The sequence below is a fragment of the Aquarana catesbeiana genome, linkage group LG04 (genome assembly GCF_042186555.1).
Source record: "Aquarana catesbeiana isolate 2022-GZ linkage group LG04, ASM4218655v1, whole genome shotgun sequence".
Taxonomy (NCBI): domain Eukaryota; kingdom Metazoa; phylum Chordata; class Amphibia; order Anura; family Ranidae; genus Aquarana; species Aquarana catesbeiana.
The window spans coordinates 478,100,205-478,125,000 of NC_133327.1; the positions used below are offsets into that span (position 1 = coordinate 478,100,205).

Here is a 24,796-nt window from a genome sequence, read left to right on the forward strand (position 1 = left end):
AATCGATTTTAAAATTTATAATTTATGGAGATCTGGCTTTTACAAAATATTATATTAGTCATGGCAGGAGGATAAATCATGAAGAAAGTAGTTTGTGAGAACTCTGTGTGAATATAAAGCAGAAAAAAAACTTCATTCCTCTCGCATTATCAATCCTAAAAAAAGGCTGTATTAAAAGACGACAGAAGAGGAATGTGCTAGCTTCAAGACGAAGGCTAGTTTTACCAGACCGAGCGCTTCCGTCTTGTAATTGCTTCAGAGCATGCATCAGTTTGAGTTCGTCGGACTAGCACACAGACGATCGGTTTGTCCGCTAGAAAGAAAAGTCCGTCGGATAAATTTTAAACAAGTTTCAAATCTAAGTCCATCCAACTTTTGAGCAAACAAAGTCCGCTGGAGCCCACACACGATCGAATTGTCCGACGAAACCCAGTCCGCCGGACCAAGTCCGCCGTAAAGTCCGCTCGTGTGTACGCGGCATAAGAATATTTTCGGTTCAGGGCACCGCCACCACTACCTAAGGCCCAATTTTTCTGCCCCTGCTTAACAGGGGCACGTAATTACAATTTTTGATCTAATATTTCACAGCAGGGCCTGTTCCTGCACTCAACAAAAGTATCTGTAAGCCTTTACAGTGTTGTGCTACCACCACCAACACCACCACCACCACTGTCTAAGGCCCAATTTTTCTGCCCCTGTTTAACAGGGGCGCGTAATTACAATTTGTGATCTAATATTTCACAGCAGGGCCTGTTCCTGCGCTCAACAAAAGTATCTGTGAGGCTTTACAGTGTTGTGCCACCACCACTGCCTAAGGCCCAATTTTTCTGCCTCTGTTTAACAGGGGCATGTAATTACAATTCTTGATATAATATTTCACAGCAGGGCCCGTTCCAGCGCCCACCAAGAGTAACTGTGAGGGCTTACAGTGTTCTGGTACCACCAACACCTAAGGCCCAATTTTCCTCAGAGTGTATAGAGTAGGCCGTATAGTATATACATGCGGTCCCCTATTTTCACACATCCGACTTACAAACAACTCCTACTTACAAACGGAGGGAGACAACAGGAAGTGAGAGGAAATCTACCCATAGGAAAGGAAATTCTCTCCTGTAAGAGTTAATATGGGAAAAAGGTGTCTCCACTGATGCTTTATCACCAATCCTTGTTTCCCAATAACCCAAAATTTTCAAAATCCAATTGTCATTGGGACAGAAAGTGAGATGAAATCTTCTGAACAGGGGCACAGACAGCAAAAAAAATGTTACAGGGGTTGATAAACCCTGCCTTATATTATCCAAAAAGCTTAAAAATAGATTTTGGGCTGGAGCTACACTTAAAAAATATACCTGTTCCAAATTACAAACAGATTCAACTTAAGAACAAACCTACAGTCCCTATCTTGTTGGTAACCACCTGTATACTGCTGTTCAGAGTATATAGGGCCTGGGGGCCCCACACCTTTTTTTTTTTATTTCGGTGCGGGGTTCCCCTTAATATCCATACCAGACCCTAATGGGCTAGGGAACCGGGGGCAACATTACAGTACAGCCGTAAGCAGTTGTAAATGACTTTTTTTCCTTTAGAAATGTACTTTTGCTGTGGTATTATTCTAAACATGGGAAAACTGTGCCACTTTAAAGGCATACTATAGACACCCCCCAGACACGATATTTAAAGGAATATTTCATTTTTATGGTTTCACTTTAAGCATTATTAAAATCACTGCTCCTGAAACAACGGCCTTTTTTAAAACTTTTTTTGCATTGATACATGTCCTCTGGGGCAGGACCCGGGTCCCCAAACACTTTTTATGATAATAACTTGCATATTAGCCTTGAAAATTAGCACTTTTGATTTGTCACGTTCGAGTCCCATAGACTTAAACGGGGTTTGCGTGTTCGCACAAATTTTTGGTCTGTTCGCATGTTCTGCCGTGAACCGAACCGGGGGGTGTTCGGCTCATCCCTAATTATTAGTAACCAATGAAGAACTGTTCTTGCCAGACCAACCTTTTAAAATTCTATGAGAAGGTAAGCTCTAATTTGGATAGAGGAAGGCTTGTGGATGTAGTGTATCTGGATCTCGCTAAGGAATTTGATACATTGTCCCATGAAAACTGAATTTACATATAAAGATTTTTTGGCATAGATGATATTGTATGTATTTGGATAGAAAACTGGTTGCAAGAGCCATATCCAGTGGGTAGGGACTATTAAATCCAGCGTTGCAGAGTCTCTCTCTCTCTCTCTCTCTCTCTCTCTCTCTCTCATTCTCTCTCTCGTTCTCTCTCTCTCTCTCTGTTCTCACACAGACAATCTCTATAAGAGTAGAGAGGACCAATCTTTACTTTCTCTTTCCATGTTTACAAATGTGATTGCTGTGATTGGCACAATGATTACTTGGTATAGGACTAAAAAAATAACACCATGAGGCGATTTGCTGTTGTTACAGGTCATTACCTGATTAGGACTGATGATCAGGAGGCTTTAACACAAGCAGAAATGGGTCTGACGTTTCCGATGAGTTCTAAATATATTGATTATATTTGTGTATTTGAAAGTACAGCTGCTGGAACTGCATTGACATTTAAAATGTACATATCATTCTGCTTTTTACAAAACAGTGTGCATATTATTTCTCATATAAAATTAAAATCATATATTAAAAATAGTGAATTTTATGACTTGTAAAAAAAAATCCTGTTCATGCTTCAACTATTTATCCTGTTATAAAATATTGTCATACAAGGTAAAATAACTTTAAATACGGTATACCTATCTTTTTGAAAACTATTAGGGGGGGTTGATGCCAGAGGCGGCTCTAGGCTTTGTGAGGCCTTAGGCAAATCTTAGACATGAGGCCCTACTTACTCCCATAATGAGAAAAATAATTCAAGCGATAGACCCCTAGCAATTTTGCTCTCCACCCCAATATCCCAAAAAAAACATGCACATAGACTTTTCTAAAAAAAAAAAAAAACACTTTAATAATGTACACATAAAAGTCTGGTTCACGCTCACTGATTGCTCCAAGCTCACTGATTGGTTGTTAGAGGTTAGTGCACATCATTACTGCTCACTGATTGGTTGCTAGAGGTTACTGCACAATATTACCCCTCAATGATTGGTGCTAGAGGTACTGCACATCATTACTGCCCACCCATTGGTTGCTAGAGGTTATTGCACATCATTACTGCACATTGATTGGTTGATAGAGGTTACTGCACATTAATTCTGCTCCCTGATTGGTTGCTATAGGTTACTGTTTATCATTATCACTCACTGATGGTTGCTAGAGGTTACTGCACATTATTACTGCTCACTGATTGGTTGCTAATGATTACTACTGATTGTTTGCCAGAGGTTACAGCACATCATTACCTCTCGCTGGGTGGCAGGGCAGTATTGTGGTGTGTGATGCAACTGCTGGGGTACAGTTGGTTGGATGACAGGATGCAGTTTGGGACGTTGGTGGCAGCATTGGGGTGAGGGGCTGAGATCATATCTTCCCTATAACGATAAGGGGTAGGGTGATAGGATGCCAGAGGTGGGGTACAGGATGCATGAGGATGATAATGGCAGGAGGCAGGGTGGTAGGATGCCAGAGGTGGGGTACAGGGGGATGATGGGGATGATAATGACCGGGGGTGGAGTGGTAGGATGCCAGAGGTGGGGTAAAGAGGGATGATGGGGATGTTGATGAAAATGGGTGGGGTGGTAGGAGGTCAGCAAGGGGGCATAATGATGACAGTGGGTGGGTAGGAATCTGGCAGTGGTGTACAGGGGGGGTGATGATGATGGGGGTAGGATGGTTGGATGCTAGATGTGGGGTACAGGGGGGATGATGATGGGGGTAGGATGGTGGGATGCTAGAGGTGGGGTACAGGGGGATGATGAGGATGTTAATGACAGGGGGCAGGGTGGTAGGATATCAGAGGTGGGGTATAGAGACGATGATGATGATAGTGGGTGGGGTGGTAGGGATCTGGCAGTAGGGTAAAGGGGATGAAGATTACAGGGGGTAGGGTGGTAGGAAACTGGCAATGGGATACAGGTGCGATGATGATGACAGGGTGGGGTGGTAGGAAGCTGGCAGTGGGGTACAGGGGGATGAAGATTACAGAGGGTGGGGTGGTAGGACACCAGGCACAGGGGGATTATAATAAGGATGGAGATGATGATGACAGGATGGCAGTGAGGTGCAGGGAGGATGAAGATGACGGGGGTGAAGTGGTAGGAAGCTGGCAGTGGGGTGCATGGAGGATGAAGATGACGGGGGTGAGGTGGTAGGAAGCTGGCAGTGAGGTGCAGGGAGGATGAAGATGACGAGGGTGAGGTGGTAGGAAGCTGGCAGTGAGGTGCAGGGAGGATGAAGATGACGGGGTGAGGTGGTAGGAAGCTGGCAGTGAGGTGCAGGGAGGATGAAGATGACGAGGTGAGGTGGTAGGAAGCTGACAGTGGGATGCAGGGAAGATGAAGATGACGGGGGTGGGGTGGTAGGAAGCTGACAGTGGGATGCAGGGAAGATGAAGATGACGGGGGTGGGGTGGTAGGAAGCTGGCAGTGGGGTGCTGGGGGATGAGGATGACACGGGGGTGGGGTAGTAGGATGCCAGGCACAGGGGGATTATGGTGAGGATAGAAATGATGACAGGGGGGATGATAGGAAGTATGATGACAGGAGATAGGGAAGTGGGATGCCAGGAACAGGGGGATGATGAGGAGGATTATGATTATGGCAGGGGTCAGTAGATGGCATCATATGCCACATGGCATACATCACGTCACTCAGGGCTGTGAGGTCACGGGTGGCTGGCAGCCTTGATTTTCAGGGTGCTCTCAGTCAGGAGGTGACATCACGGGATGCTGTCAGCCTGTCAGTGTTGGATAGTACCTTAAGGCTGTGACAGACTGGCTCCTCAATGACGCGGCAGCTCTGGCAAGTCCTCCATTGCAGACCGATTCATTCTGGAGAGTAGAGCAGGGAGCTGCTCAGCCGCTGCATGCAGGAGATTCGATGATCGCAGCAGAAAGGGGAGGAGCCGGGGGAGGGAAATACATACAGCCACCCACTGACCCAGGACATCGAGCAATTCTCAAGTGATCAGTCTGCCCACCCGCCCTCGGCTGGGAAAGGTAGTTGCGGACAACGCGTTCCCCCAGTGTTAAAGAACGGTTCGGGGACACCGACCGGGGGACATTCCCTCCCATTTCCACACACAACTTAGGCAAATTAGGTGGCGGACGGGAGGCCCCTGGGAGCGCGGGGCCTTAGGCTGCCGCCTAATTTGCCTAATTAGAGAGCCGCCTCTGGTTGATGCTAAAAAAAGATAGTTAAAGAGGGTGCTGGTTTTTGATTCTGACAGATTGTGCCTGGGCCCTCTACGGGAAAGGTACCTCTACTGGATAGTGGTCTTGTTGTTAGTGATTAGTGAAAATGTTGTCTGTTTCAGTGGATTTTAGTTCCAACTACACCACCCAAAAGGTTTACTCAGGGTGTTGATATAATGCTTTGACCTTGAGCAGTTGCATGATGCAGTGATGTTGTTATAGCCCTCTTGTATGTTCATTGAAGATGAGTTTTGAATACCGTAATTTATTTAAGATAAAAAATATATACATATAAATCAAAAGTATACCAATCAGAATATTAGATATGGAATATTTGGTCACCTGTCTTTTCAATTACTTTCTAGTTACTGTACATAGAAAAATGTAAAATCTACTTTACAATCATTAAATATACTGTACCAGCTGGGGTAGAAATTGCCAAGAGAATATGTAATATAACAGCACATAGAAACAACGATAGTCCATTTGCAGCCAATTTTCTGAATAACAATAGGAGGAACAAACATTGATGATAAGATAAGTGCTCCATATATAATACTTAGGGAAGCTACTCCAAGACCTTCATCAGCATTCAGGCTGCTCTAAAAAAAAAAAGAAAAATAGATATTTAATTATTATTAATTTCCTTAAAAACACTGAATTCTAAAAACCATTATACTGTATATACAATAATATGTCTGCACCAAAGGCTTAGAAAGTCAAACTCAGCTGCTGCCCGATATTCAAAGTATTATGCATATAAAGGTACAATGCTATCAGATATATTAGTGAGCTAATGGGATTCTCTTCTACCTCCTTTTACCTACCACATATTGTAGGGCAGCCATCAGAAATGTTTGGGCGCCTTACACAGCTTTAGGCCTGGGCTCCCCACCCCCTGAGCCTGACCACCAACATTCCCCAGGGCTTGCCCACGGGCCATCCTACTGAATCCGCACACTGGCCACCTCACCTGTACGCACTCAGCCCCCCCCGTAATCCTGTATATATGTCAACCCCTCACACCTGTATATATGTCAGCCCCCCCACACACCTGAGTGTAGCGCTAAAAGTGAAACATTAAATGTCTTTATGTATCCAAACCAACTCAGTCATGTAGGCTGGATGGGTACAGTAAACAACAGTGATTATATTAGGTAATGAACCTCAAAAAATTGTGATATTAGAAAACATCTACAAAGGGAAACTGAGGCTATTGTCCACTATAGTGTCCAATAGTGAGGGGACTTGCTCCTCAATCTTCAACCAAAATAGAAGATACACCAATGGGCAGGATGAGCAGGGGTAATCATTCAGGTAGAAGGGTGGATACTCTTACCGGATCTGTTGGACGCACCTACCATACGGCAGTGTGTCTATAGGGCTGTGGGATACTGGATCCCCAGTAGTAATGCCAAACTGGATAGTTTCCTGTAGGCCTCAGGCTCCAATTGACACGGGTTAGGTGTAAGTTAAAAACAGAGGTTCCCAAGGCTTGAACAGCCACCGAACAGGTCCAGCACTGAAGATGGTCTAAAGGTGGTCATCAAAACTCCAGCATGGGGAAACAAGAAAAAAAGGGCTCCACATGGCGTAGGTCAACCAAGGTAGGTTTATTTGAAAATAAAATACCGTATAAAAAAGTGATCAAAAAAATAAATAAAATGGCAATGTGGGAAGCAGGAGGTGCTGGCCGGACGCTTTTCGACTAACAAGTCATCCACAGGGCCATATCCATACCTCCCCACATTGCTCCTATATATTGACTGTACATCCATTACTGAATAAAATAGGTCCGCCCCCATCATGGCGGAACTGGAAGTAAATTCCGGAAATAAATGTGTTGACTTGCGTCCCAGATCACACATATAATACCTGAATAGTGTATGAAGTTGCATGGTAATCCTTAAAGAATGATCGTGTGTGTCAAAAACTAATAATAGGCCAGCAGTTGCGCTGGACATAAGCAGATCTCTCTCCATCTGCGTCCCATCTGAGTTCCAAGCCTCAAAGCCATAGGGGGAAGTGACAACATCATCTCCTCCGCCGGAATACAAGGTGTTTGCATTCCAGACCTCGCAATGGATGTGGGCGGAGCCGTCGCGTATAAGAAAAGACCGCCGGTGTCTTGCCGAGAAAGTTACCCCGGCGGATAAGGACCCCCCTGCACTGCGCAGGCGCAGCGCTTGCGCAGTACGAACGACTAGGAGCCGCCGAAAATAGCCAAAGCTGAAAAACTTCAATCAGCTGTACATGGCGCCTGCACCCTGGGTCCAGGTTCAAGCCCCACCATCCAAGTGGACCTAGGAGGGAGAATAAAAAAGTGCCGAGTGAAGCGAGGTCTGTTTGCATTCCAGACCTCGCAATGGATGTGGGCGGAGCCATCGCGTATAGGAAAAGACCGTCGGTGTCTTGTCGAGAAAGTTCCCCCGGCGGATAAGGACCCCCCTGTACTGCGCAGGCGCAGTGCTTGCACAGTGCGAATGGCTAGGAGCCACCAAAAATAGCCAAAGCTGAAAAAATTCAATCAGCTAGACACGGCGCCTGCGCCCTGGGTCCAGGTTCAAGCCCCACCATCCAAGTGGACCTAGAGGGAGAATAAAAAAGTGCCGAGCGAAGCGAGGTCTGTTTGCATTCTAGACCTCGCAATGGATGTGGGCGGAGCCGTCGCGTATAGGAAAAGACCGCCGGTGTCTTGGCGAGAAAGTTCCCACGGCGGATAAGGACCCCCCTGTACTGCGCAGCGCTTGCGCAGTTCGAATGACTAGGAGCCGCCGAAAATAGGCAAAGGTGAAAAACTTCAATCAGCTGTACACGGCGCCTGCGCGCTGGGTCGAGGTTTAAGCCCCACCATCCACGTGGACCCAGAGGGAGAATAAAAAAGTGCCGAGCGAAGCGAGGCCGTGCCGGAAGCGTGGCGAGCAAAGCGAGCCCGCGAGGGGCCCTCTTACAGGCGCCGTGTACAGCTGATTTCTATTCTTTTTGGCTTCGGCTATTTCCGCCGGCTCCTACTGCGCAAGCGCTGCGCCTGCGCAGTAGAGGGGGGTCCTTATCTGCCAAGGGGAACTTTCTCAGCAGAACACCGCATCATATCCGCCGCACAATGGGCACGGCGCTCAGTAGTCACCTGACCGCGTACCGCCCACCGCTCTCCCGTGTCTGAAAGTGGCATCAGGAGGGAAGAGGGCAATGAGCAGGGACACAAGATATCGCAGGAAGCAAAATTAAAAACTGGCCAGTTACAAAACAAATGAAAGATTATGAAATAATGAAATGAAAAAATAATAAAATATTAAAAAACAAATCAGAAAAAAGATAGAAAAAAGGGGGAGGTACTCCTATGGCAGACCCAACAAGTGCACGGCCAGCGCCACAATGCCATCTAGTGGGGGAAAGACAATAGGCCAACAGGCAGAACATATATTAGAGTGCCACCGTTCCCTGACAGGTCTCACTCAAGATTGTCCACCCGAAGGCACAGATGACCATCTCATGAACCAAAAAAGGAGTAACCTTGGGAAGGGGGATGACCGAGTATTAAGGCTCCCGAAATATAACTAAACGAAAAGATGATGGACAAAAAATATAAAATTGTATAAGGGTGAAAAATTACAGAAAAACGTATAAACCATCACAATAAAAAGTGGCACTGGAATACTCATGGAAACAAGAGACGAGCATGATAGGTGGAAACAACAGGGGAGACAAACCCACAGTACATTCCAATGGGGGTGTGCCACGGGTGAGACTATGAGAGGAGGTGCCACTTACGCCCGGCTAATGAAGCAGTTGATATCCCAATCTACATTCATACCATAGGGTGAGTAGCACCTCAACTCATAAATCCAATAAGTCTCAAGACGTGACACACCCCTAAGACAAGACTCACCCCTCCAATGTGGGACGAACCTATCAATCACCTGAAAAGAATTGCCCGTAGGGTCTTTGTCATGGAACTCAAGATAGTGGCGGGGAACGCTGTGCTTAGTACAGCCCTTCTTGATTTTAGCTATATGCTCTTTCACCCTAATAGAGAAGGTCCTGATTAGGGATGAGCTTCGAGTTCGAGTCGAACTCATGTTGGACTCGAACACTGGCTGTTCGCAAGTTCGCCGAACAGCAAACAATTTGGGGTGTTCGTGGCAAATTCGAATGCCGCAGAACACCCTTTAAAAGTCTATGGGAGAAATCAAAAGTGCTAATTTTAAAGGCTAATTTGCAAGTTATTGTCATAAAAAGTGTTTGGGGACCCAGGTCCTGCCCCAGGGGACATGGATCAATGCAAAAAAAAGTTTTAAAAACGGCCGTTTTTTCAGGAGCAGTGATTTTAATAATGCTTAAAGTCAAACAATAAAAGTGTAATATCCCTTTAAATTTCGTACCTGGGGGGTGTCTATAGTATGCCTGTAAAGGGGCGCATGTTTCCTGTGTTTAGAACAGTCTGACAGCAAAATGACATTTTGAAGGAAAAAACTCATTTAAAACTACCCGCGGCTATTGCATTGCCGACAATACACGTAGAAATTCATTGATAAAAACGGCATGGGAATTCCCCAAAGGGGAACCCCGAACCAAAATTAAAAAAAAAAAATGACGTGGGAGTCCTCCTAAATTCCATACCAGGCCCTTCAGGTCTGATATGGATATTAAGGGGAACCCCGGCCAAAATTTAAAAAAAAAAATGACGTGGGGTTCCCCCTAAATTCCATACCATACCCTTCAGGTCTGGTATGGATTTTAAGGGGAACCCCGCGCCAAAAAAAAAAACGGTGTGGGGTCCCCCCAAAAATCCATACCCGACCCTTATCCGAGCACGCAACCTGGCAGGCCGCAGGAAAAGAGGGGGGGACGAGAGTGCGCCCCCCCCTCCTGAACCGTACCAGGCCACATGCCCTCAACATTGGGAGGGTGCTTGCGGGTAGCCCCCCAAAACACCTTGTCCCCATGTTGATGAGGACAAGGGCCTCATCCCCACAACCCTGGCCGGTGGTTGTGGGGGTCTGCGGGCGGGGGGCTTATCGGAATCTGGAAGCCCCCTTTAACAAGGGGACCCCCAGATCCCGGCCCCCCCTGTGTGAAATGGTAAGGGGGTACTTACCCCTACCATTTCACTAAAAAACTGCCAAAAATGTTAAAAATGACAGACAGTTTTTGACAATTCCTTTATTTAAATATTTCTTCTTTCTTCTATCTTCCTTCATCTTCTGGTTCTTCTGGTTCTTCTGGCTCTTCTGGTTCTTCCTCCGGCGTTCTCGTCCAGCATCTCCTCCGCAGCGTCTTCTATCTTCTTCTCCTCGGGCCGCTCCGCACCCATGGCATGGGGGGGAGGCTCCCGCTCTTCTCTTCTTCTTTTCTTCTCTTCTTCATTTTCTTCTCCGGGCCGCTCCGCACCCATGCTGGCATGGAGGGAGGCTCCTGCTGTGTGACGGCGCTCCTCGTCTGACAGGTCTTAAATAACGGGGGGCGGGGCCACCCGGTGACCCCGCCCCCCTCTGACGCACGGTGACTTGACGGGACTTCCCTGTGACGTCACGGGGAATGCCACAGGGAAGTCCCGTCATCTCCCGTGCGTCAGAGGGGGGCAGGGTCACCCGGTGGCCCCGCCCCCCGTTATTTAAGAACTGTCAGACGAGGAGCGCCGTCACACAGCGGGAGCCTCCCTCCATGCCAGCATGGGTGCGGAGCGGCCCGGAGAAGAACATGAAGAAGAGAAGAAAAGAAGAAGAGAAGAAGATGAAGAGAAGAGCGGGAGCCTCCCCCCCATGCCATGGGTGCGGAGCGGCCCGAGGAGAAGAAGATAGAAGACGCCGCGGAGGAGATGCTGGACGAGAACGCCGGAGGAAGAACCAGAAGAGCCAGAAGAACCAGAAGAACCAGAAGATGAAGGAATATAGAAGAAATAAGAAGTATTTAAATAAAGGAATTGTCAAAAATTGTCTCTTGTCATTTTTAACATTTTTGACAGTTTTTTAGTGAAATGGTAGGGGTAAGTACCCCCTTACCATTTCACACAGGGGGGGGGCCGGGATCTGGGGGTCCCCTTGTTAAAGGGGGCTTCCAGATTCCGATAAGCCCCCCGCCCGCAGACCCCCACAACCACCGGCCAGGGTTGTGGGGATGAGGCCCTTGTCCTCATCAACATGGGGACAAGGTGTTTTGGGGGGCTACCCCAAAGCACCCTCCCAATGTTGAGGGCATGTGGCCTGGTACGGTTCAGGAGGGGGGGCCGCACTCTCGTCCCCCCTCTTTTCCTGCGGCCTGCCAGGTTGCGTGCTCGGATAAGGGTCTGGTATGGATTTTTGGGGGGACCCCACGCCGTTTTTTTTTTTGGCGCGGGGTTCCCCTTAAAATCCATACCAGACCTGAAGGGTATGGTATGGAATTTAGGGGGAACCCCACGTCATTTTTTTTTTTTAATTTTGGCCGGGGTTCCCCTTAATATCCATTCCAGACCTGAAGGGCCTGGTATGGAATTTAGGGGGACTCCCACGTCATTTTTTTTTTTTAATTTTGGTTCGGGGTTCCCCTTTGGGGAACTCCCATGCCGTTTTTATCAGTGAACTTCTATGTGTATTGTCGGCAATGCAATAGCCGCGGGTAGTTTTAAATGAGTTTTTTCCTTCAAAATATCATTTTGCTGTCAGACTGTTCTAAACACAGGAAACATGCGCCCCTTTACAGGCATACTATAGACACCCCCCAGGTACGAAATTTAAAAGGATATTACACTTTTATTGTTTGACTTTAAGTATTATTAAAATCACTGCTCCTGAAAAAACGGCCGTTTTTAAAACTTTTTTTTGCATTGATCCATGTCCCCTGGGGCAGGACCCAGGTCCCCAAACACTTTTTATGACAATAACTTGCATATTAGCCTTTAAAATTTGCACTTTTGATTATTCATGTTCGTGTCCCATTGACTTTAACAGTGTTCGCACGAACTTTTTTCCTGTTCGCATGTTCTGGTGCGAACCGAACAGGGGGGTGTTCGGCTCATCCCTAGTCCTGATTGTGCGCCCAACATATTGCCTCTTACAAAGGCATGTGATCAGATATGTTTTGTGGCACACGTGGTAAAGTGTTTCATATTTTAAATTTGTGAGGTTACCGTTGAGACAAAGGTTTCTGATTTACGTTTGCCACACACATTGTGCAGACACACATTACACCTCCTGCAAGGGTAATACCCCTTGCATTCCGGAAAGAAAGAAACAGAACGGGGAGGGCCTATAGTGTTGGGAGCGACCTCGTTCTGAGTGGAACGGGCACCCTGAAAAATGATGCCCGCCCAATCAGGTAAAACCGGTCCCAACACACGATCGTTCAATAGAACCTTCCAATGTTTGTTAAATATCCTTTTGATCACCTTGTACTGTATTGAAAACGAGGTGAAGAAGGACCATTTAAATTGAAATTTGGTTCAAGAGATGGTAATCTGTGCCTTTGGGTGGACAATGCTGAGTGACCCTGCACCTGTCAGGGAGTGGTGGCACTCTTATATATGTTCTACCTGTTGGCCTTTTGTCTTTCCCCCACTAGATGGCGTTGTGGCACTGGCCGTGCACTTGTAGGTGTTTGGCCACGTATTACTCGCCTTTCCTTTTGGGCCAGCCATAGGAGTACCTCTCCCTTTTTTTCGATCTTTTTTCCGATTTGTTTTTTTTATATTTTATTAATTTTTTTGTTTCATTATTTCATAATCTTTAGGAGTAATGTGGGGAGGTATGGATATGCCCCTGTAGAAGACTTGTTAGTTGAAACGCGTCGGACCAGCACCTCCTGCTTCCCACATTGTCATTTTATTTATTTTTGTGATCACTTTTTTATATGGTATTTTATCTTCAAATGAACCTACCTTGGTTGACCTGGAATGCTGGAGTTTTGGTGACCACCTTTAGACCATCTTCATTGCTGGACCTGTTCGGTGGCTGTTCAAGCCTTGGGGACCTCCGTTTTTAACTTACACCTAACCCGTGTCAATTGGAGCCTGAGGCCTACAGGAAACTATCCAGTTTGGAGTTACTACTGGGGATCCAGTATCCCACAAGCCCTACAGACACACTGCCAAATGGTAAGAATATCCACCCTTCTACCTGAATGTTTATCCCTGCTCATCCTGCCCATTGGTGTATCTTCTACTTTGGTTGAAGATTGAGGAGCAAGTCCCCTCACTATTGGACACTATAGTTGTGGACATTTTTTCTCAGTTTCCCTTTGTAGATGTTTTCTAATATCACAATTTTTGAGGTTCATTTACCTAATATAATCACTGTTGTTTTCTGTACCCATCCCACCTACATGACTGGGTCAGTTTGGATACATATAGACATTTAATGTTTCGCTTTTAGCACTACACTTATTGTTTGCACTTATACTAAACTTGGTTTGTTTGTGTGTTAACAGCTGTTTTGTTTATTATTTATTGGGTTTAGCGCAGTATTTTCACTTTTTCTACACCCCCACATGTCAGCGCCCCCCACACACACCTGTATATATGTCAGTGTATATATGTCAGTGCCCCACCCCCACACACCTGTATATATGTCAATCCCCCCACACACCTGTATATATGTCAGCGCCCCCCCCACATACCTTTATATATGTCAGCCCCCCCACACACACACCTGTATATATGTCAATCCCCTCCCACACACCTGTATATATGTCAATCCCCCTCACACACCTGTATATATGTCAGCACCACCCCCACACACCTGTATATATGTCAGCCCCCACACATCTGTATATATGTCAGCACCCCACCCCCCCACACACCTGTATATATGTCAATACCCCCCACACACACCTGTATATGTCAGCCCCCACACACCTGTATATGTCAGCCCCCACACACACACTGTTTATATGTCAGCCCCCCTATACACACACCTGTGTGTATATATGTCAGACCCCCCCCCACACACACACCTGTATATATGTCAGCCCCTCACAAAAACAGAACTTCTTCTCCTACACGCTAACCAAAATTCCAAAACCAAGACTCCGTGGACACCTCCCACCATCTTTGGACAAACCATCTCTCCAAGCACCAAAGCCAAAAGCCTCAGAGTTATCGTTGACTCAGAAATGACAATGGATGCAAAAATAGGATCAGAAGTTAGCGGATCTCACCATCTCCTCCGCCTACTACGTAGACTCATCCCCTTCATCCCAGAAGAGGACAAAGCAGCAGTAGTTGGAACAATCATCAATTCCCGACTCGACTACGCAAACTTGCTCTACATAGGATTACCCCAATATCAGCTTGCGCGCCTACAGGTCATCCAAAACGCGGCGGCAAGGCTGTTAACAGGAAAAAAACCCTGGGAGTCCATTTTCCCATCCCTAAGGAAACCTACATTGGCTAACCGTAAAGAATCGGATCACTTTCAAGACCTTCTGCCTCACCCACAAATGCATACAAGGAAATGCTCCTCAATACCTTCGAGAGAAAATAAAACACTACACACCCAATCGCAATCTTCGATCATCTAACCAAAACCTCCTCCTCATTCCCAAATACCGCTACAAAGTAAAGGGAGAATGAAGATTCGCAGTGAAAGGACCTCGGCCATGGAACGCTCTTCCGACCCACATCCGCATGGAAGAAAACCATCTGGCCTTCAGGAAAAAACTCAAGACCTAGCTCTTGTAGAAGCTGACAACACTAAACGCATTTAGCGCCTTGAGGCGATTCAGTTCGCATTTGCAGCGCTTTACAAATCATTCATTCATTCATACACAAACCTGTATATATGGCAACCCCTCACATACACAAATCTGTAAACACACAAGGCTCTGGCCCCTCCCTGTACACAAACAGCCCCCTCCCTTTCCCTCACAGCCCATACTTGTAAAGAAGGTCTTCCTACCTAGTCCCAGACCATTTTGACAAAGCTGACATGTTGCTGAGAAGCTCAGTACAAATCACACAAGGGGTGCACATAAACATAGTAGCCAGAGGTGGTAGCAAAGAGCTCGATGTCTGAGCTCAGTGACACGAGAACAGCAGAAGCTGTGAAATCGTTTCTGTAATGCACAGCATGGCTTCACTTCACAGTTTGTGCCTTCTTCTGGCCTGGGTGGGCCCCTTACAGTTGTGACGGCTGTACCCCCTGATGGCAGCCCTGATCATAAATAACATATACAGCCATGGCCAAAAGTTTTGAGAATGACACAGAAATGTTATTTCACAAAGTCTGCTGCTTCAGTGTTTTTACATCTTTTTGTCAGATGTTACTAACCATAGTACTGAAGTATAATTACAAGCATTTCATAAGTGTCAAAGGTATTTATTGACAATTATAATAAAAGCAGTGCAGTGCATAGACAAACAAACAAAACAAATAAGTCAAGAGATGATAATAAAAAAAGAGTCTGTGATATAAAAAAGCACCATCAAGTGTCCATAAATGGTGGTGCTATGGATGACAGACAAGATGATCATGTGACGGCCACCACCAACAGTGAATCCTAGCTGCTCACCTCAAAACGTGGACCTCTGAGTAAATCAGTCAGGTCACACAAGCAGTCCCTTCACAAGGGTATGTATACTGGTTCCATGGATGGAAGGATCGCTGGAGACAGGTGTGTGCTAGTAACATGAAATCCCCTGTGTCCTGACCATAGACTCCGATAAATTTGTACATAGAATGACAATGGTACAATATGGTGCTCTCCGTTGGGTATATAAAAAGCATTTATTAGGAAAAAGATTGCACTTATAAATCAGGCACTGTACGCCAGTGCTAAGGTGATAAAGCAGACAACAATTTTCCACGAGGATAAAAGGACGACGCGGGTGACTTCACGTTGGTCACGTGGTTCCGGACGCATTACATCCCAGGAGGCGGGACTTCATCAGCGGTGACGGAGTGACATACAACACCAGCTATAAATACCCTGACGTGACACCTCCGATCATTGGAGGTATTGCACATGAGGGGAAACCATGGAAACATCATAAATAACAAACACTGACACCTCAGGTCATTAAAGGAATTACACACGGTAAATCACCATGGCAACCTAATAAACAACCAGACGAGGACCGGAAGTCATAAAACGCTCAGAGTCACACTGAAAATACTTAGAGTAAGAATGGAAATTCCATCTGTACACCAAAAGGGCACATATTAACCCCCCAAATTGTTATCATAAACAAATAGGAAAATGATTGTGCCATAATGATGTCTTAAAAGAGACATAAAAAAGCACTAACAGACGTAATCTATTATGCAATGATTATACCAATAATCCAATTAAAAACATGAAACATGATAATAAAATATAATAAAGAAATTATTTATAATATAAAATATATATAAACCCGCGTCTCCATTGATCCTCGTATACAGCATATATATAAAAAGGAGAGAGAGACAAGATTACATCAACTTAACGATCAGAATTGAAACAATTTACATCAAATGCAACATATAACAAGAGCTCCCTCCCTTCGCGATCCCTCCCAACCTCGTCTGGTTGTTTATTAGGTTGCATTGGTGACTTACCATGTGTAATTCCTTTAATGACATGAGGTGTCAGTGTTTGTTATTTATGATGTTTCCATAGTTTCCCTTCATTTGCAATACCTCCAATGAACGGAGGTGTCACGTCAGGGTATTTATAGCGGGTGTTGTACGTCATTCCATCACCGCTGATGAAGTCCCGCCTCCTGGGACGTATCGCGTACGGAACCACGTGACCAACGTGACGTCACCCGCCTCCTCCGTTTATCCTCGTGGAAAATTGTGGATGTCTGCTTTATCACCTTAGCACTGAGGTACAGTGCCTGCTTTGTAAGTGCAAACTTTTTCTTAATAAATGCTTTTTATATACATATTTATCGGAGTCTATGGTCAGGACATAGGGGATTTCATGTTAGTAGATCACAACTGTCTCCAGCGATCCTTCCATCCAGCGAACCAGTATATATACTGCTTGTGTGACCTGACTGATTTACTCAGGGGTCCAAGCATTTGTTTTGAGGTGAGCAGCCAGGATTCACTGTTGGTGGTGGCCGTCACATGATCATCTTGTCTGTCATCCATAGCACCACCATGTATGGACACTTGATGGTGCTTTTTTATATCACGGACTCTTTTTTTATTATCATCTCTTGACTTATTTGTTTTGTTTGTTTGTCTATGCGGTGCACTGCTTTTATTATATTTACTTATTGGGATTTGATATTTTGGCCCTCAGTGTTCAGCTGCTGTTTCATGGTAAATATTTTTTTGCGCTGATTGATTTGTTTGCTATTTATTGACAATTACATTAGGTTTATGCAAACCGTCTTCCACCGAACTCCCCCTGCTGGCATGGCCCATGTCTATGTATGAGTTTCTCAGTTCCCTGTCAGGAGAGCTGCCAGGATGAAATATCCACCCCTGAACTTTAGTGACCCTGACCCAATTACAGACTCACCAGTTAACATGGGTCAAAGTATATTTTGTGTACTCTCACTAGTAGTAGCACACACTAGAGGGAGATACATCCACCTTCCTCTAAAAATCAGACATGTCCCCATTGGCTGGAATAATTTAAAAAATGTACTCCTGCTTCCAGGAGCAAAGGGCATCCCATAAGAAAAAAAAAAGTGAAGGGGGGGAAAGGGATCAAACTTGGACAGGGTTATAGTTCAAATAAATTAGTATGTATCAAAAATAAAGATATGCAGATTGGTTTCAACACTTTGGCAAATGCACAGTGTAACTACAGGTTCCTGCAGCTAGCAACATAAACATATTTACACATTTCTACAAAGGCATACAGGTATGTTTACTGGAGCACCTCCCCCTAAATGGAAGCCCTCCCATTAGCTTGTAGAAAGCAGAAATGTCCATGACGTCCATTCACTTTAAGCAGGAGGACAGCCATCCATTAAGATATCAGCAATATAGGGAAATACTAACAACCTATCTAACTGTAGATTCTGTCAGCAGGGGGTTATGAGCCTGCTGGCAGAAAAAAAAAAACTTTTTCAAAGAGTCTCTAAAAGGAGGAGCCCCTCCACACTGTCAGTCTCTTTAAAGTAACACTCTAGGCCTTACCACCATGTCTTCTCCAACAGTCCCACATCTGGAAAGGGTAGTTGGTAGGGTCCGACCTACTCAACAAGGGAAACACATCAGCTGCTTTAGGCTGGAATTCTGCGTCAGTCCTTTTGCTCACCAGTACATGTCTTTATTTGGCAGTCTGATGATTTCTCCACTGGGACACCTCTTGGCAATGGAGTAGCTTCTCCTGGGTCGTCTGGCTTTCACGACAACCACTCGGTCCCTGTAGTTAGCTCTCCCCAGGCTCCATCCTGGAACCCGGCCCAATCGTCTTTGTTGTGAGGTCCCCGCTGGAGTTTAGGAATGTGCAAGTAGTCCCATACGCACTCCTCTTCCCAGCTGGCACGGGAGACCTGAATGTCCATGATATCTTGCGGGACATAAGGAAAGTCCAATCCCCACTCCAGAGCAGTCCTCCTCTGCACCTCACTCTGAAATTAGGAGAAAATAGGGAGCTCCCTGTGCTTTCCGCATGCGGGTAAGACACAAACCTGTGAAAATCTTGCAATCCACAGTTCGTAGGCCTTGTCTCATGCCTATAACCTGCCCCTGGTGACAGCTGGCTCTGTTTGGACTGGGCATGGGGCAGGGGCACTACAGGGTTGTTGTTTTGGAGTTGGTAGCTGTTCATCTGTGCTGCTGCTCCTCTGCCACCCACTCTGCACCCTTAAGGATAACAGCCATCTCTCACCCTGCTCTTCCCCGGGCGCATTCCTGCTGGCAGATCTTCAGCTTCCTGAGCATCCCCCCAAGTCCATTCTTCCTCTGGCTCGCTCTCCGGGGACCACTCATCCTCCAATTCTAGGGGCCCAAACTCAGCCTCTAGTCTAGGAGACCCCCAATCTATTTCACCACCACTGCCACTCTCCTCTTGCTCACCTGAAGATTTGCAGTCCTCAACAGCTGGCTCCTTCCAGGTGGGGCTGACAGGGTGGACTTCAGCAGCGACTTCTCTGCTGGGACATCCTGAGCTGGGCTTGGATCTCTTACCTCCTGCCGTGGCTCTTCCTCCCTTGTGCTCTGAACTGCTGTGATTTTCCGGTCTCTCCCACAGGAGTAGTGGTGGACGCCTAACCTGAGCACCGCTCACCCCCAAACTTCCTCCGGCCAGCTGGGATTCCTCTCTTCACTCCACGCATAGACCTGATGACAGGCTCACAGCATAAGTCACTGGTGAAAAATTGCTGGGCATCAGCATGGTTAAAGGATCTTCATAGTGCCCACACTTCAGCCAGGCTCCGACCACTGCTGTAGGTTACCTGTCCCCAGGACACAACAGGCATAGCTTCTCCATCCTGTTCAGATCAAGCAAATCTCTCTCAGTGCTCTAGCCGCACCCCAGTGTCCACCATCCGATATTGGCTGTCCGGTGCCTGCATGTCAGGAAGGCTTACAAAAGGGCCGCATGGTTGTAGGTAACCTGCCATGATGCACTCCTCCTCGGCACTCTCCTGTGGAACATGCTGGACTCTGTTCTGCAGAGTGGCCCCACCCCCAAGCTTCCATTCTAGTTGGCGCCAACAGTGGCGGCATGTCCATAGGGGGTACACGGGCGCCTCCCCCCTCCAGGCAGTCAAAAAAAAAATGTAGAAAAATTTTTTTTTAAACTGGCCCTTTAATAAAAAAAATACAAAAAAAGGTCCATAAGTGCACTGTGTTCGGACGCCAGACACAGTGCACTTATGGGAAGCGCCACGTCTATGCAATCAGGAGATTGCAGATGCGGCGCTTCATTTGCGGGGGTTTATCGCGCCTTGTGGCGCTTTCCAAATCGCCGAGTAGCTTCTGCCTGGTGCACGTAGTATCTATTACTACAGCCGGGTGGTTTGATTGACATCCGAGTTTGATGTCACTTCCTGTTTCATCTGTCCCATTGTGCCCAGGACAGAGAAAACCAGAAGAATAAGGGGCCGGAGCTGACTCCTCTATCGCAGCTGTGGAAAGAAACACTGCAGGAGAGGACAGGTAAGTACCACTGTGCTGCTCCCACGGAGAACGGGGGGAGGGGGGTTCGATGGGACACAGGCAAGGCTGCATTTGCACGGAGAAGGGAGGGGAGGGGAGGGGGGGTTCGATGGGACACAGGCAAGGCTGCATTTAGTGGGACACAGGCTGCATTTAGTGGGACACAGGCTGCATTTAGTGGGACACAGGCTGCATTTTATGTGACACAGGCAAGGCTGCATTTGATGTGACACAGGCAAGGCTGCATTTTGTGGGACACAGGCAAGGCTGCACTTGATGTGACACAGGCAAGGCTGCATTTTGTGGGACACAGGCAAGGCTGCATTTGATGTGACACAGGCAAGGCTGTATTTGATGTGACACAGGCAAGGCTGCATTTGGTGGGACACAAGCTGGCTGCATTTGGTGGGACACAGGCTGCATTTAGTGGGACACAGGCTGGCTGCATTTGGTGGGACACAGGCTGCATTTAGTGGGACACATGCTGGCTGCATTTGTTGGGACACAGGCTGCAATTTATGGGACACATGCTGCATTTTATGTGACACAGGCTGCATTTGGTGGGGCACAGGCTGCATTTGATGTGACACAGGCTACATTTGATGTGACACAGGCTGCATGTAAGGACGGACTCCGCTTGGGGCACCTGGTGGCAGGTGACTGGGCTAGTTACACACTCATGGCTCCCACTGATTCTGCATTATGGTGAGTTGAATGAATTCATTTTATATTACAATGTAATAATAGAAATAATGCACTTCAATAATCCTGACACCATAACAACCATGGTGCCGGGATGATTAAAGTGCGAACACCAGGTGTTTGGAATATCTTTACCTGCTGATTGTTAAACTTTCTAGAATACACATTTCTATTAAAGGTGTAGGATCTGGGCCTGCTGTCCCTCCATCCCGCCATGATCTTGGATGGGGTAGGGAATTATGGGATGCCTAACTTAAAAATGTCCAGAACACAAAACAAAAAGGGAACAACTTCCTCCCTATTTACACAGAAATCCTCTTCTTCCTTCCTCCTGCACAAACTTTTCAGGGGAAATTACCAGTCTTTTTGTCAAAATAGAAGCGTCAGGATCACTTAAGTGCTCCTCATTCCAGCATCTGGATTTTGGCTATTGCATTCTCCCTGTCTGTGTCCACCTGCAAGGTGATTGATGTGGTCAGTCACCTGTTAAAAGCAAACCAACCGATAGAAAGTGATACGTGTGTTGTTCCTGATCGAGCTCCCTGTAGGTCTGCCCTGCTTTGCTAGTTTGGATTTCCCTGTGTATGACTTTGGATCAGATATTGGACTATTCCCTGAACTCAGCCTACCTTTTACCTGGACTGTCGTAGAACCACGATATCTGTCTGCTAACTGCCGGCATCTGTTTGCTTTGCTCAGTTCGCATCTGCCCTGGTGTGGTGGCCAGGCACTATAGCATTGTGTATAAGTCCTGCAACCAAGTACTGGTAGGCCTGCTTGCCTTAAGGGAAAGGGGGCTGCTATAGGTGAAGAACACAGTCGCCAGCTATGGTGTCTGACCACCTACGTTGGGGTAGACGTGACAAGCAGCAGCCCATTACAGGCTAGGAACATCCCATCCCTTTGTGGATAATTTAGCACATTGTGGAGTGAACAGCATCTCATTCTGCCTCCCTGTAGACACTGAGCCCAGTTCTACCACTGCTGAAGACTGCCAGCCCACCTGGCTTCCACCAGCCCACCTGGCTGCTTGCTTCCCCCAGTCCTCCTGACTGGCAAACACACATGGAGATTTCCCAGGGCAAGGTTAGATGAAGATTTGGCACATTGCAGTCTTTTAAGAGAGCACTGTTACAGCTGACAGTCTCTCCCCTTGTCTGGTCCCTGCACCACATTGATCTACTTACTGTCTCTGCTTGCTCTCTCTCACTGCCCCTCAGGTATGACTCCCTCCTCAGGAGGATCTCACCTCCTGTGGTGGGATACTTTCAGGCCAGCTTTCCTGAGCTCCAGCCCGAGGTAAAACCCCTTCCTGGCAGGGGTCCCTCAAGGGCCACCCACAGCCTCTCCTCCGCACTGCGTCTCCATCTTCTGTCCGACTCCCCCTGCTGGCAGGGCCAATGTCTATTTATGGATTTCTCAGTCCCCTGCCAGACCCACTCCTGGGGATTGGCTGAGGCCCTAAATATATTTAAGGCAGCCCCTCTCCTAGCCTCCGCCCACTATTTTTTTTAGAACTGTAGCGGTGCCCCCGTGGCGTCACTGATTGTAGTAGTTCCACCTGTCACCCTGCCCAGCCAGGCATTCACTTCCAGTCACACAATTCAAATAGATGAGAAAGATAGTTGGAATCTGTACTTGCAGTCTCTAAAGCTCCACACTCCTCCAGCACATCACTTATGAGACATCTCTGCTTCCTCTACTGCACAACACTTGATTCCTGGCACAGCTAGCACATGATTAGGCCTCACTCTGAATAAAGCTTAACAGTTAATGATTCGCCATTTGCTGGCAGGGGTCTTCAGTCCCCTTTGGTGTAGAAACCAATAGCAACTGAAAAGAGTCTCTTTGTGCTAGTTGTGTTTTAGGTGGACTGCTGATCCCAGAAAGTCCTATGCAGATTCTGCCAACCCTCCTGGCTGCAGCAGTGTGTCTCAAACGCCAGCAACATCACAGTCTCTCCCTCTGGCTCTATATCCACTGCTGGCATGTCTCTCCCAAATCTTCTGACTGTGCCTGTTACTCACCGCCAGAGAGATGAAGGCACATGTCAGTAACCTGCTGCTGATATCGAACCACTCCCAGCCCCCAGATCAAAAATAAACAGGCCTAGCTTACGCCTGCCTAAATTTACCTGCACTGGCTGTAATAACAAAAAAACAACTACCTCTAGTAACCTACCTAAGGTAGAGGGTGCTACACCCCCCCCCCCCTACCAGAAATCAGAAAAATGGCTCCTGGGCCCAGAAGCAAGGGCACCCCATGAAATAAATATCGGTACAAAAATAGATATATACATTTTGATAAGTATTTACACTGTACAACACAACTAAGACACTGCTAACTACAAATCCCTGCAGCTAACTACATATACACATTTTTGAGCCAGAGCATCTCTTCCTCAGAAAAGATACTCTGCTCGCTGGCATTCTTGTCCTCCGGAACTGATGTGGAGATTTCGCTATACGTAATCAATCTCACCTGCGCTAATATGCACCCTTTCCGTATAATGCATCTGAGTTCCTAATCCATGTCTCCCGCATTTCTCCAGTAATAGACATGACCACAGCTTATGTCCTCATCTCAGCACGACTGACCGCCGAGCACCGCACTGGGTCTTTTATTCAAAAACAACAAAAGCAATGACAAACAGGAAGTGATCGCCTCAACAGCCAAGCTCTTCCCCTACAGGATATGATCTCACAGGATATGAATGTCAACACAGGAAATCCTGTCTTATGATCGTGTCTGGGCAGGGACAGTGTGTATGTTTTACCTGGAAGCCATGCTCTTCAACTAAACAAAGGAAGCCGCATGGCTAACAAACATGTACTCTGTCCCTGACCATAACAACTCAAAGGCTCCTGTTTTTACAGTTTTTCGTGAGTCCTTATTCTGCTTTGTTCAGAGAACAAAGCATACCCGGACTATACTACCGTCCCTGTGGGTGGGAGATTATCTGCAGGTGTACGCCACGGCCCCCCCCCAAATATGTTGATCAGCCACATAGGGGTGACATGAGCGTACATCCGCTAAACCGATAATGTCTTTGCAGAGAGAACACATCCGCCCCAGAGGATCGTTCTGTGCATCGCACAGGGGCTCTTCGCTGGCGGACATATACACACTCTGCAAACACTTCTCTACATCCCCAAGGAGCTTTTCATTACCAAATGGATCTCAACCAGCGTTAGTCTGTCCCAGTCAGCTAAAGTGCAGGTTGCGGGAGAACTAACACTGGGAGACACTATTACAATACATATTAAAATACATCTTCATAAAATTTCCACAACAGTTCCTCCTCTTTTGTCATATGCTCCCATGTGTCCCTTGATGAATCTTGATCTTCTTCTTAATCGATCCTTAAGTCCATAAAAGGGAAAACATGGCTTGACTTGTAGACTCTGTTCTTCACGAGGGATGACTTAAGAGGGGGACATGAAGGCCGGTTGTTCTGGGATTCTCTGTGTCTTGTACGTGGGTTGGGCTTTGGGGCATCTCATCTCAAAGGAAGATGTGGTCATCTGCTCGGGCTTTGTTCACTCGTCCAATCAGGCAACAGTAGCACCTCATCACGGCATATAGAGGGAATAGAACCAAAAACAACATGAGTATATACAGTCAGGTCCGTAAATATTGGGACATCGACACAATTCTAATCTTTTTGGCTCTATACACCTCCACAATGGATGTGAAATGAAACTAACAAGATCTGCTTTAACTGCAGACTTTCAGC

General features: G+C 46.7%; 1 protein-coding gene across 2 annotated transcripts in view; it reads right to left on the reverse strand.

Moving 5' to 3' along the window:
• UNC93A (unc-93 homolog A) overlaps nt 1-24,796 on the reverse strand; it is a 975,902-nt gene that overhangs the window by 890,148 nt on the left and 60,958 nt on the right. For both annotated transcript variants that reach the window (XM_073627620.1, XM_073627619.1), the window contains exon 2: nt 5,753-5,934. In XM_073627620.1, coding sequence (XP_073483721.1) covers nt 5,753-5,934 — 182 coding nt within the window. The remainder of the gene's footprint in view (nt 1-5,752; nt 5,935-24,796) is intronic.